We start from the raw sequence: 14010 nt of genomic DNA, 5'->3' as shown, positions 1-14010 counted from the left end.
TCACCAGCGCCGCCATGTCCCAACAAGAGCCCGCCACCCAGAACGGGGTCTCCCTCGCCACCTATGAGTTCCCGACCCAACGCCTCAAGAAGGTGTTGAGCGACAGCAGCAGGACACCCTTGGTCCTCGTCGCTTGCGGCTCCTTCAGCCCGATTACGTACCTGCACTTGCGCATATTCGAAATGGCCCTTGACTGGGTCAGGTACAACACGGAATTTGAAGTCGTTGGTATGTTACAATACCCTGGCTACTGCGTAGTTTGGATGCTGACTGGTCTTCTATAGGCGGGTACTTGTCGCCTGGTAAGTCCCTTGGAGTCCGCCAGGTCTTGCGTGCTGCTAACATGGCTTCCGCATAGTCGGCGACGCCTATAAGGTACGTCATTTTTCTCCGCCTTGCGACATATCCCAAATATCCCTCAAATTACGATTCTTCTTCCGCTTTTCCGCTGGCGTGTATGCGCTGGGATAATCTTTCCCAATCTGCTCCGCATCGGCAGTCTGTCGGATTCGTCAGCCGAGCTGACTCAACAGTCGCAAATTGCGACGATCAATTTTTCGAGCGTTGCTAACAGTTGCTCAGAAAGCCGGTTTGGCCTCGGCAGAACACCGTATCAACATGTGCAATTTGGCAGTCGCAGACTCTTCATGGATTTCAGTCGACCAATGGGGTAAGTAGGAGTGCCGACGCAGGGCATATGCACGTTGAGCTAATGTCACGTGACCAGAACCGTTGCACAAGGAGTACCTGCCCACCGCCAAAGTGCTGGATCACTTTGACCACGAGCTGAACGAGGTCCGCGGTGGAATCGAAGATTACACTGGTCAGAAGAGGAAGGTCAGGGTTGCGCTGCTTGCTGGAGGTGAGTTTGCCACAATGGGATGATTGATTACCTAACAAAGTGCTAACGGTATAATCCACAGCCGATTTGATCCAGACCATGTCTACGCCAAGTAAGGCTTGGAAACCTGTCCCACGTAGCCGAAACGAGCTAATTGGAAATCAGACCTCTGGGCCCCCAAGGATCTGGACCACATTTTGGGCCACTGTAAGTCTGCCCAATGGAAAAGGTTGCACTGGACTGTTCTGACGCCTTGCAGATGGTGCATTTATTGTTGAGCGTGAAGGTAAAATATCCAAAACCTTTCGACTCCAGCTTGACCTAACCGGAAATTAGGCACGGACATTGATGATGCGCTTGCTAGTCTCCAGCAGTGGCGGGACAACATCTAGTAAGTAGTTCCCGTGTAACGCGTAGTACTCACATCTAACGACTGTAGTGTGATCCACCAATTGGTGAAGAATGATGTCTCCAGCACAAGAATTAGGCTTTTCTTGAAGAGAGACATGTCCATCCGCTACTTGGTACCCGAAGGAGTCATCAAGTAAGCATCCGTCCTTCACTGATATAGAGTAATGTGCTGACACCAATCCAGGTATATTGAGGCCAACCGCCTGTACAGCGATGAAGGCGAGAAGAAGGAAGACAATGGTAAGGTGGCATCGGCCTCCAGCTCTTCATAGAAGACCTGCGAATCGGTTCGCACACTCAAACCAAAACAATTTGTCAGCTCGCACGGTCGAGGACCCGCACGCAGCAAAACAGGGCCCGCCACGAGAGCTACAAGATTCACGAGACTCTCACGCTTGGCGTGATGGCATGATTTACGGGAGGATACCACATAAAGGCCCGAACCGGGGCCGGGGTGGCTTCGCAATAATGAGACTTGGGCATTTTCGGAGATTAGAGAGAGAGAGAGAGAGTGACGAGAAGCCGTCACCGGCATTGGAGAACGCCTGCGCCATCATGCTTCTCACTTTGTAGGAATAGTTGCAGATACTACATGATACCACTGAGAATTTGCATCAACCAGATGACGCACGTCCTCGGATGATCACACCCCATGGCCCCTCAGAACGTGCAAAACTCAAGAGCTTGGTATATTTAAGACAATCATTATTCCTTTTATGTTCGCCAACCACATAATGTTTGCATCGTAATAGGATGGCGAGCAGCAAGTTCGTCCGGCCGGAGGCCAGTTTGTCGGCAGCTCAAAGCCAGGGGCAGAACACGCAAGAAGTATAGAATGCATTCGCCCATGAACTTGTCGTTCTCCAAGACTCCATCACATTAGATTCTTCAGCCTCAAGGGGCGAAACCAGGAAGACGCGGCTGATCGACGTCATCGACGCATTGACGCAAGGATCCCCCAGACTTGAGCGTCGAGCGCGGATGGTGTTTGATCGGTGAGTTGCTATAGCAACACCGCCGCGCCGCCCAGCTGGTGCCCAGATCGCGCCTAGGATGAGCCACCAGCCACTCGTTCGGAGGTGAACGCGCGCGCGTGGAAACGTTACGCTGTCTCCTCCAGTACCTCTAGCACAGCATCGTCACCTTCTTTCTTTTCTTTTTCTTCGAGTGTGCCTTTTTGTTGCATCCATTCCGCACTCTGCTCCCTCGTTTGACGAAATCAAGTTTTCTTTTTCTTAAAGCTGTGCGGCGACGAACGATCCCCGCATTCGCAGCCAGCATTCCACGGTTGATCTTACCGCTCTCTGAAAAAAAAGCTCCAATGCCACGGGACTACCACTACGAATCGCCCCGCGAGCGCGACTACTCCCGCGACCGGCAGGACGGCGAGGGCTACCGCTCCGAGCGCGAACGCGAACGACGACGTCAACGACGCGAGAGCCGCGGCGACACGGACGATGAAGAACGCCGCCGCCGCCGACGCGAGCGTGCCGCGCGCCACGCTGCCGCCGCCGCTCCTGGAGAACATACTCCGTCCAGCGACCGCGAACACTACGAGCGCGCGCAGCAGGAACGGCAAGAGCGCCGTCGCCGCCGCGGCCACCGTGCCACCGACTCGACCGGCGAACCCATCCTGAGGCAGCCGGAGCGCTCGTACGACTCGCCGTATCGCACCGGCGGCGATGGCTCGCCCAGTCCGACGAAGGCGAGACAGCAGCGCAGGCCGAGGAGAGATAGTAGTGGCCATCGAGCCAGTGGCGGCGGTGGTGGTGGCTGGGACACGCCGGCGAGCAGGGATTCGGGCGCCAGCGCGCGCCCGCTGCTGCATGCGGATGCGCTGGCGCAGCTGGACGCTTCGAACGCCAAGAGTGGGTGGAAGGCACATCGGTACGATGAGGCCTACGTGAAACGGGTGCGCGACCAGGAAAAGAATTTGGAGAAAGAGAGGCAGCGCGAGGAGCGGAGGGAGAAGAGGAGGGCGAAGGAGGAAGCGGCCGCGGCGGCTGCGGCGGAGAAGGAGCGTGAGAAGAGGAGGAGGCATGAGGAGGAGATGGGGTTTAGGAGGAGCAGGCACGTCGATGCGGAGTTGGAGGATGACGATGAAGAGGAGGAGGTTCCGCGGCATTATCCCAGCGGTAATGACGGGATCAGGGTGAGGGGGTATGACGAGTACCCCGAGCCGTATACTGATGACCCGTATACGGACGATGCCGCGGAACCGAGGAGGAGACGGAGAGAATACACGGACGATGAGAGAGACGAAAGAAGGCAGAGAAGAAAAGAAAGAGCGCTTGCGGCCACAGCGATTGCTGGAAAACAGAGAAAGAGTCGAGTTGTCAGCGGGCCGCTGCTTGAAGAGGGCGGTAAGGAAGACTACGAGTACCGCATGGCGGCTAATCGCGGTGGTGGCGGTACCAAGGACGAGTACTACGATGAAGAGTTGAAGAAGAAGAAACGGAAGAAGATCTTCATCGGCGTCGGCATCGTTGTTCTTCTCCTAGCAATCATCATTCCCGTTGCTGTTGTGGTATCGGGAAAGAAGAACAGCGATAGTGGTGGTGATACCTCCTCTTCTTCAAGCTCATCGGACTCGAGCAAACCGGACAACAGTAACCTGAACAGCATCTCCGAGGATGACATCCCTGATTGGGCAAAGGGTGGGCTTCTGGACCCATTCTCATGGTATGACACGGAAGACTTCAATGTCACCTTCACCAACGACACGGTCGGGGGCCTATCAATCATGGGCCTCAACATGACCTGGGATGACAGTGTCCAGGCGAACGAGCACGTTCCTGCTCTGGATAAGGAGTTTAAATATGGCGAAATGTCCATCCGTGGTGTCAACGTCGGCGGATGGTTCAACCTGGAACCCTGGATTACGCCATCTTTCTTTGAATCCTACAATACCCGAGATAGTGTCATTGATGAATGGACACTCACCAAAAGCATGGGAAGCACGAAAGCCAAATCAAATCTGGAGCAACATTACTCGTCTTGGATCACTAAGCAATCCTTTGCTGATATTCGGGACGCGGGATTTGACCACGTCCGCATTCCATTCAACTATTGGGCTGTGACCACCTATGACGGTGATCCATATGTTCCTAAAGTTTCCTGGCGGTATCTCCTCCGTGGAATAGAGTATGCCCGACAGCAAGGACTTCGAGTCAACCTTGATCTCCATGGGTTGCCGGGCAGTCAAAACGGCTGGAACCACAGCGGAAAGCAGGGTGTCATCGGGTGGTTAAACGGGACTGATGGCGACCTCAACAGACAGCGTAGTCTCGACATCCATGACCAGCTCTCCAAATTCTTCGCCCAGCCCCGCTATAAGAATGTTGTCACCATGTACGGCCTCGCCAATGAGCCTCGTATGGTGGAACTCGACACCGATGCTGTTATCCAGTGGTACGACGATGTCATTCCTCTCGTTCGCAACAACAACATCACCGCCATTCTCGTCTTCGGTGATGGCTTCATGGGCTTGGACAACTGGCAAGGCAAGCTGCAAGACTACGAAGATCTCCTTCTCGACGTGCACCAATACGTCATCTTCAACGTGGACCTGATCAAATTCTCGCACGCCGAGAAGGTCAATTACGCGTGCAAAGGCTGGACGCAGCAGTCGCTCCGTTCGATGAACAAGAAGACGGGCTTCGGGCCAACCATGTGCGGCGAATGGTCGCAGGCCGATACAGACTGCACCCAGTACATCAACAACGTCGGCTGGGGCACGCGTTGGGAGGGTACATATAACACAGGAGATACGGGCACCTCGGTTCTCACGCCCACCTGCCCCACTGATAACAACCCGATTTGCTCCTGCAACAATGCTAACGCCGATCCTTCCGACTACAGCGATACGTACAAGCAGTTTCTCCTTCATTTCGCACTTGCGCAGATTTACAGTTTCGAGCAGGCCTGGGGCTGGTTCTACTGGACGTGGAAGACGGAGAAGGCTGTCCAGTGGAGTTGGGAGAGCGGGATGAAGGCGGGGATCTTGCCGGAGAAGGTGTGGGATCGCAGTGCGTTCTCGTGTAACACGAGTGACATTCCGGATTATTCGGGTCTGGGATTGGCGGAGAACTACTAAGACTCTGGCACATGTGCTGGAATCATTTTTCATGCTTCTATGGATGTGGGAGGGGTTGTTTTTGTGTTTTCGTGTCTTGCACTGGCATGAGCGATGATAGCGTGTTTATTGGAGAATTCGCATTAATGCACTAGATTTGGGTTTTCGGACTTCAAATTCCCATTCACGACCCCTTACGATAATCTACGATGTCAGCTATCTTCTCATTCTGACAAGTGCTCATGAGTATCTTGATGCTCTATAATACTGAAAATCGTGGAGAAGAAATGATGAGCTGTGAAGTTATCCACTGACGACTAAACCAAAATGATTACGACAAAATGCACTTCATCCAGCTCTTCGATCTCACGAATTTGAAGCCTGTATCATGTGCTTTATCAGTACACAACAACAGTCAGTAGACGCCCCAGAAGAGTGAAACCAGATCAGATCACTGAATGGTTTTAAGACTACGTTACGAAATGGCTGAAAGTTCAAGGTCATATAATATTGAGCTCATTTCCTTGTCTTTGTCCCACGTGTATGCCATCTTATGGACCTGTTCGTAGAGATTGGATGGCTTCTACGACACCTGATCGCTAGGCTATTTAAAAACGACCCCGAGCTTAGTGATAGGGCTGTGGTAAGATTTCTCATTGCAATGTCTCAGTCATGCAGCCAGCTCTACATGTCAGAGTCCGAGGACAAATAGAAACGTTCAATAGCTATTACGTACCTTCACGAACTATTTGTCTACGCCTGGTGAAGACTATCGAGTGCGACAGTATGGTAAGCGTTGAAAACATGAGAAATGACATGCCACAATCCTACGAATTTTGCAGTAATGTATCTCAAACCCCGCTTTATGTATATGGAAGTAGAGTCGCGGGCGGGATCGTGTGCCGGTGCGGACGACGGATCGCGATGGGGAAAAGATGTAGATAGAGATTGGCTTCACTTACTTCTCCTTATGCCGAACATAGATTGTTTGAAGCTAAATGCTATTCAGCCCTTCACTGTCTCGAGTTTCTTTGATCTTCTTGATTGTACGCACTTTTATGTCTTGTTTTCTACTCTTGTGAGATTCGAAAGGTAGGCTGTAGACGCTAGATTGCTCCCAAATGACAGGAAATTGCTGCGTGTCCGCGCGGCACTCTGCAGCGCATGTGAGACCGAGTCATCGCCAGGCTGCTTCAGTCCAGAACCCGTTCACCGGTAATGTGTGCGTCACGAACGAGAAGCGAAGAGGCCACTGCAGCACCGTCTTCCGGGCAACGCATCTCGCCAACGCGCCTGACCAGCCACCGGAAACACGGCAGCTTCGCGAAGCTTTGGAAGTACCACGAAAAACGCAAGTGCGTGCGGGTAAAAATAGGGGAGGCTGGGAGCCGGATTGCACATGCGACCGAATGAGAGGAGACGTGTTCAGGGCGTCCAGTTAGAGGATAGCTTTGGCGATGACCTGGCAAATGGGAATATCTGCCCGTAGGTGCAGGACATGAGTGGTCTGTCCGGTGACGATGCTGACGGAGCGCGCGCGCATGCAGTTGCTGCGGATGGCCCGCAGCGGGAGGAGATGTCGAGCCGTTTCCGGCCTCAGGCACAGAAAAAGGACGAAGGCTAGCCGGAAGGAGCGATGATCTCTGCAACACCGCGTCGCGCGTCGGCGTCGCGACAAGGACTGCCTTTCATGATTCGGCCATGTTTCTTTTAAGCTCGCCATCCGGCAAGAAGGTGGTTTCAGCTCGTCGCACGGCTCGCCGCAAGCCGTCACATCTGCACGGCCAGGCCAGTCAGGCTCGAGCGGATGCGTCCTGTTCACCAGGACAGGGTTGAAACGGGGCTGGGAGCTAATGCATGCACTTTGGCGAGCGATAGGCTGGCAGCGCGCGATACGGCGGCTACATGCACCTTAGTCTTGCGACTCGCCCCCGCTACCTAGACGCGTCCAGGGCACCAGTCAACAAACATGTGCCAAATAAACCCCTCTCCCGCCGCTCCCCATTCGGCCTCGTCGCCCTATGCCATCGCTGCGACCGCTTGAGCGACCGCTGTGAGCATGGCGCATCACGAGCAGCGCGACACCCCCGTCGGGGACTCTGTTCTGGCCATCGTTGGCGCTTTCACCAGCGGACTCGACGTCTTCAAGCGCCTACGAGAGAGACGTCGCCGTCGGAGGTCCAGCAAGAAGTCTCACCGCGCGACGCCCGCCCAACTCGAGCCGTCGGGCGACGAGCTACAACTCAGCAACTCGCTCAGGCAAAACCCACTCGACATCCAGCGCCACTATGAGAGCAACTATGCCGCCGTTGGCGAGAAATTCGCACAGGGCGATGGTACGATCCTTGTCCAGCTAGATGTCCAAGGCTGTACTGACCATGCCACAGCAATTGCCCACGCATCGCTCACCGAAGTCCTACTCAAGCTCAACAGCGGCCTCGTAGCCATCATCGGAGCCTTCTTATCCCCGGGCAAGAATGACCACCATCCCGACTACAAGTCGCTCACAAGTCTCTCCGACACGTCGAGGGCCGAGGCCATTGACGCTCTGGGCCAACTCTACCAACGTCTCTCTCAGTCACAGCTTGTCCTGGATCGGGTCCGACACAAATGCCCAAGCTGCGGCAGCCACCACCACCATGATTGTGGATCATCAGCGAATCCGAGGCAGCGTGGTGGTTGTGCCAACGCCAAACGGATACCCGGCGCTAAGCCTAAACCGAGACGATCCCAGACGGAGCTTGTCATCGTTCGGAGGCCTCGCAACAGTGCCAAGTATCCTCCTATGAAGAAGCCTTCTTCCGCGGCTTTAGCATCGAGATCGCAACGGCAAAGCAATAATGCCTCCTCTGGTTCATCCGCCTCGACGCCTGTCACCACGTCGTTCCCACCCGTAGACCTTCCACCCAGGCCTCAGCTTCCTCGTTCCCAGTCAACCTCCACCAGCAGGTCCGACCCCCCGCCCAGTTACAGCAAAGCCACAGCCATGTCTCAACCCCCCTCGCGTGAAATGTCTCTCACCAGGAAACCCGTCAAGGCTCCAGTAGCTGCTGCTCCAACGACCGCAAAACCCCAGGTCAAGGCCCCAGCAGCTGCTGCTCCAGTAACCGCAAAAGCTCAGGTGCCTGCCATCACCGCACCTCCCCTCCAGCGCCCAGAGACCTGGCCCCACGGACCTCGACCCTTGCGTGAAGCCAACGCCCTGCCCATCATCCCTCCACAGGAGCCGCCACAGCCGCAGCGTCAACAGGAGCATCAGAACCCTCTGGCTCATCTTCAACCCGCTCCCCTTGTCATCCCGCAACGCCCGCCCCGCCAACAAGCCACCGCTGCCGCTGCCGCCGCCCCTCCTTTATTCCAACCAGCCCGCCCACCCAAATTCCCCGTCTCGACCGCCGCCCTCGCCGAACTCCCCGGCAGTAGCATCGCACCAGCCCCGCCGCCACCACCACCACCAAACCCCAACGTCCTCCACCGCCGCCAGCCGCCCGCCCCACCGCCAAAGAAGCAGCACCTGCAAGCACCGCAGCGCCCACGCCCGCTCAACTCAGAGCAACAGCAACCCCGCACCAGCACCAGCGGCTCCGTCAACCTGCACCTCCACCCGTCCGCCCAACTCTCGGCCGGCTCCACCTCCTCTCGCAGTAGAGCCACCACCACCGCCGCCGCCGCAGCCGCCCTGACCACCACGCCGTCGACGTACAGCTTCTCGTCCGACAGCACCAAGCTGGGCGAGATCCCCATGCGCAAGTGGACGGTCCCGTGGGACTACGCGGCCATGGAGCGCGCGAACGCCGAGGCGGCGGCGCTGAGGGGCAATTTGCCGGCGATGGAGGTGGGACAGATTCCGGGCGATGGGGGCAGGCGGAGAGGGGGGTTGTTGAGGTTTTTGAGGAGGGGGGAGTGATTATAAGGGGGGGATTTGGATGCGGTGGGTTTAGGGGGTTTTCTTGGGTTTTGGGATGTTCGCTCATTTTGATGGGGTTGTGCAGGGTTCCGGTAATCCTGTGTGTAGTGGGATTGGTTTGACTTCGTTCATTCGTTCTCTACCCTTTTTTTGGTTTGTTTCTGGGATTTGGTGGAGTGGGACGGCAGAGCTTGGTGTTTTTTTGTCTTTTGGTTGTACTGGGTGTGTGGGTGATGCGATGACATGAGAAACGACCCTTACGAATTATGACATGAGATCACGACTGTCATGAGATTGTCTTCTTGTAAGATGGGTTGAAAGACGAGAGATGGCTTTGGTATATACATAAAGTTTCATGGACGCTGGGATTTGATTTCTCTTAGTGTGAGTAACAGAACACCGACGCTTTGCAGCTTCTTATACATTGGAGATTACGGGGGGAGCTGTATGGTCAAGTGATTTCTAGTTCCATGATCTCGATAGCAGTAGGACTTCTTCACTAGTACTGCCAGTAGAGAAAAGGGATTTGCGCATAGCAGCTAGTTGACGCCAGAAGTGAACGGAGCAATATCCAGAAGAAAAAAGCCATAATATCTTTAATCTACATCACACTTAGAGCTTCGCAACAGGGGATGGTTGCCGTAATGGCGGAATTCAGTCTTGTCATGCACGGCTAGCTTGTCAAAGCTGCTCTGTTCAGCTTAGCCCTCGGTGTGTAGTGGGTCGAGTTCCATCGTACTGGGACATCACGTGTGGCAACGGTGCATGGGCCTCTAGGTATATTCAGTGTTTCGTTCACTACCTCAACTTTTTGTTCGCGTCCAGGCCTCACTCGACCAAAGTAACGCTCCGTTTGAAGAGTGGTAAGTCTCATCCCTTCATCCGCATCGGGTAAGCATTTAGAAATGACATTTTCCCGAACAGCACTAACTCATTCACGAACCATCAAGCTACATCTCGGTCGGCCACGACTTCTGCCATGCCCTCTATTCAGATCCCGTCCCCGACCTCTATCCACCCACGCGCCCAGCTTCAAGATAGCAGTAGCTCGGAGTGGTCTATAGAGGCTAAATTAGCCTTGCTTAGTCTGCTTGCTATGTTGTTTCTTCCACTTATTACCTTTTTCGTCCGTCGAAATCTACCGCGCATCCTCAATCTTTGGACAACAATATTTCATGGCCGGATACATATGGGTGCGTAGGATATCGAACGGGCACGGGGGCCGAAGGAATCTGACCGCATGAACAGATTCCAATGAAGAGGATATCGAGCTCTACATTGCATTGTAGTCCCAGGTCACAGCCTGTCTGGTGTGAGCTTCGTTTTCTGGCTTCCTATACATACTGCGCTACATAGAACATGGAGTTTGGTTGTGTGCTATACAAATAAGTCAGTAACATACTCGGAGGGACAAAGTCACAAGTTATAGAACATTATTTGGCAGGTAATCTCTGGTATTCTTTCGATATAGCTGGTTAAGCAGCTTCTGCCTGTCTCGCGGCATCCTCATGGATCCTTTCGCGTAAATTGTTAAAGAAAAACGCCAAACCCAAGCCTTTTGCCCATCGTAAATACTCCATGAAACGGTCGTTGAAGCCTCCAATACCACTTTTTTCCATCTGTTGAACCGGTTGCCGCCAGCTTTTTAACCCAAACGCTCTCTATGCGTGCAAGAAAAAAAGCTCTGAAACAAGACAATGCAAGAAAGTAACACCACCTGTCATCTTCTCATACCCCTCTGAGTGTGCATTTACACGGGCAGGGGGAAGGTGCCAGCCCAGGCGGCGATCTCCTTCTTGAGGCTGTTGATCTCATCAACGGTGCCGGAAGCGACCTTGGCCTTGAAGTCCTTGAGCTTGTTGGCCTCCTTGGGCAGCTCACCCTGGACCTTCTTGCAGAGCTTGATGCAGACGTCGATGTAGTTGGCAATCTTGGCGAAGTCCTGCTCGCCGAGACCACGCGAGGTCATGGCGGGGGCACCAATGCGGATACCCATGGGGGTGAGGGCAGACTTGTCACCAGGGGTGGTGTTCTTGTTGCAGGCAATGTTGACCTGCTCGAGGACGGCCTCGACACGGGCACCGTCGAGAGCGAGGGGCTTCAGGTCGAGCAGAACCATGTGGTTGTCGGTACCACCGGTGACGAGGGTGTAGCCGAGCTCCTTGAAGGTGACCTCGAGCGCCTTGGCGTTCTTGATGACCTGCTGCTGGTACTGCTTGAACTCGTCGGTCTGAGCCTGCTTGAGAGCAACAGCCAGAGCGGTGATGGTGTGGTTGTGGGGACCACCCTGGTGACCAGGGAAGACGGAGAAGTTGATGGGACCCTCAAGGTCGTAGAGGATCTCCTTGCCGGTCTTAGCGTCGGTCTTGCGGACGCCCTTGCGGAAGAAGATCATGGCACCACGGGGGCCACGGAGAGACTTGTGGGTGGTGGTGGTGACGATATCGGCGTACTCGAAGGGAGAGGCGTTGACACCAGCGGCGATGAGACCAGAGATGTGGGCCATGTCCATCATCAGGTAGCAGCCGACCTTGTCGGCGATCTCACGCATGCGCTTGTAGTCGATCTCACGGCAGTAGGCAGAGGTACCGGCGACGAGGACCTTGGGGCGGTACATGAGAGCGTTCTGCTCGAGCTGGTCGTAGTCGATCAGACCGGTCTCAATGTTGACACGGTAAGGGAAGGTCTCGAAGTAGGTAGAGACGGCAGAGATCCTAGCGGCCAAATTAGCATGCTGAAATTTACGCACGAGTGGCGAATTGACCTACTTCTTCTGGGGAGTCTGGTAACCGTGGGACAAGTGACCACCGTGAGGAAGGTCAAGACCCATCAGCCTGTCGTGAGGCCTCATGATGGCCTGGTAGACCTGGAGGTTGGCAGGGCTGCCGGACAAGCACTGGACGTTGACGCCCCATTTCTCCGAGTCGAGACCAAAGGTCTGGAGGGCGCGCCTCTGGCAGGTGAGCTCAATCTCGTCGATGTGCTCGTTGCCACCGTAGTAGCGGGCACCAGGGTAACCCTCAGAGTACTTGTTGGACATGGGCGAGCCAAGGGCATCGAAGACGGCGCGGGAGGTAACATTCTCGGAGGCGATGAGGAGGATGGACTCGCGCTGGCGCTGGATCTCCTTTTTCTACGGGTTGTTAGAGGACTCCATCGAGGCATTGAGCAAGAGATGCGTACCATGATCTCAGCGATCTCAGGGTCAGTCTCAACAAGAGACTTCTCCATGAGCTGTAGAATTGAGTCAGCGAATGCGCCGCGGCGATGTCGGCGAGTTCACTTACGTCCTGGTGGGACTTGGGGAGAGCGTAGGAAGACATGGCGAGGGTATCCGAAGAGTAGGGTCGGAATGTAGAGAGTAGGAAGTTTGGGGGGTGTGGAAGAGGAGAAGAATTGGAGAACGGGCGTTGGAGAATTTGAAGCTTTGGCTCGGTGGTTCAATCTTTCGCGTTGCCCCGCGCAAAAAATCGAGCAGGGACCAGCGCCGATCACGGGCCAAAGCGGAGCTTTCGCGGAGCGCCTCGGAGACAATTGCTGCTTGCAGACATGGGCTGCGCTGCCTCTTTCAACCTCTACAAGCAACATTTGTTGCTATTGTTCCTCTGATTGATCCATCTTGCCCGGCAGCATCGGGTTCCTGAGTCAATCTGGTTGGAGCTGCGCTGCTTCCCCGCAGTGAGATCGCCGAATGTCGCGAGAGAAGGCTTCATCTTCATCCGACTGCAACCCGGCCCGCTGCCACAAGAATTTCCTCTCGCAATCTCACCGATTTCCCCGCCGCGGTCCTCATGACGGCAGCATGCGAGTTATAAAGTCCGGCGCTTGCGAGGTCAGACAGTCACGCACCGGCGATAAACGCGCCGAAAGACGCCGACGATTTGTGTACCTGCGGCACAAGACCAAGCCAGCACGGGACGGGCTAGAAAGAAGGGTCTGAATACAAAAGTTTAGCACGGGCCATTCCAAGTCGCCGCTGGAGCGCCGTGCTAGCGGGCGTCAGCCACACTCTGCCAGCTGATATGGCCCCAATTGAGGCGATGCAAAACTTCGCACCAGGCCGCCAGGCGACAAATGCGGTACCCATGGCAGCTGGATTTGACGTCGCTTCTGCAGTGCAGAGCGCGCTGTCGGCCGTAGATTGGCTGCAAGCGCCACAGGGCGCTCCCGTGCGTTCAGCTTGCCTTGCACAACACACCCTTGCCGCACCATCTCGGCGCCCGCACAGCTCAAAGCGGGAACCGCATGATTGAAGGCTCGGAGTTGCCGCTCGCTTGCGCTGGTGTGGAGCGGTGAATCTGGGGCATGGCGAATGCATGTGGCCGCTGTCAGACTGGAGACGGCTCTTGAGCGAATGCACGTCAGCGGACCGTAGGCGCGGGTGATGAGCAGATCACGGCCTCCGTGGAGCGGGACTGGCTCGCGACGGACGCGGACGGGGGCGCGGGATGGGGTGTTCGCGCTGATTGCGGGCGTTGAAGCCAACGGCGGCTGCCTCCGCCTGCTGGGCACCGCGCGGCATCACAGCTGGACGGGGGCGCCAAAAAAATGCGGGACCGGTCGCGTCATCCCCTTTCCCTGCAGCCCCGTCACACAGAGCCTAGAGAATTCAGATAATAATAAACAGGGCGCCGTGGCGAGTGCAGAACCTGTGTTTTGTGTTGTGGCCTGCAACTTCGCGGAAATCGGCTCGGCCGGCAGATCTCTCCCGGATCCTCGTCGTCAGCGTCCTCAGCCCTACCATCCATCTCCCGACGCGGCGGGGTGTTCACAGGC

General features: G+C 55.4%; 4 protein-coding genes across 4 annotated transcripts; 3 read left to right on the top strand and 1 right to left on the bottom strand.

Moving 5' to 3' along the window:
* Positions 1-14: 14 nt before the first annotated feature.
* Positions 15-1524, top strand: LTHEOB_11730 (Nicotinamide mononucleotide adenylyl transferase; the record flags this gene model as incomplete). The annotated part of the gene is made up of 11 exons (XM_035508519.1): positions 15-228; positions 285-302; positions 359-375; positions 583-670; positions 728-862; positions 924-953; positions 1007-1048; positions 1101-1127; positions 1178-1232; positions 1281-1385; positions 1437-1524. 11 exons carry the CDS (start codon positions 15-17, stop codon positions 1522-1524), a joined length of 819 nt encoding a protein of 272 aa, XP_035365722.1.
* Positions 1525-2573: 1049 nt separating this feature from the next.
* LTHEOB_11729 (Exo-beta-glucanase glycosyl hydrolase family 5) lies at positions 2574-5348 on the top strand (the record flags this gene model as incomplete). The annotated part of the gene is made up of 1 exon (XM_035508517.1): positions 2574-5348. One exon carries the CDS (start codon positions 2574-2576, stop codon positions 5346-5348), a length of 2775 nt encoding a protein of 924 aa, XP_035365721.1.
* A 2038-nt stretch (positions 5349-7386) lies between these two features.
* On the top strand, positions 7387-9234 carry LTHEOB_11728 (uncharacterized protein; the record flags this gene model as incomplete). The annotated part of the gene is made up of 2 exons (XM_035508516.1): positions 7387-7663; positions 7715-9234. 2 exons carry the CDS (start codon positions 7387-7389, stop codon positions 9232-9234), a joined length of 1797 nt encoding a protein of 598 aa, XP_035365720.1.
* Positions 9235-10984: 1750 nt separating this feature from the next.
* Positions 10985-12557, bottom strand: LTHEOB_11727 (Serine hydroxymethyltransferase; the record flags this gene model as incomplete). The annotated part of the gene is made up of 4 exons (XM_035508515.1): positions 10985-11948; positions 12003-12367; positions 12418-12468; positions 12522-12557. 4 exons carry the CDS (start codon positions 12555-12557, stop codon positions 10985-10987), a joined length of 1416 nt encoding a protein of 471 aa, XP_035365719.1.
* Positions 12558-14010: the final 1453 nt, after the last annotated feature.

This window comes from Lasiodiplodia theobromae, assembly GCF_012971845.1.
Source record: "Lasiodiplodia theobromae strain AM2As chromosome Unknown scaffold_52, whole genome shotgun sequence".
In the NCBI taxonomy this organism is placed as follows: domain Eukaryota; kingdom Fungi; phylum Ascomycota; class Dothideomycetes; order Botryosphaeriales; family Botryosphaeriaceae; genus Lasiodiplodia; species Lasiodiplodia theobromae.
The sequence above is the reverse complement of the archived record's forward strand: the minus strand, read 5'-3'. Positions and strand labels throughout refer to the sequence as shown.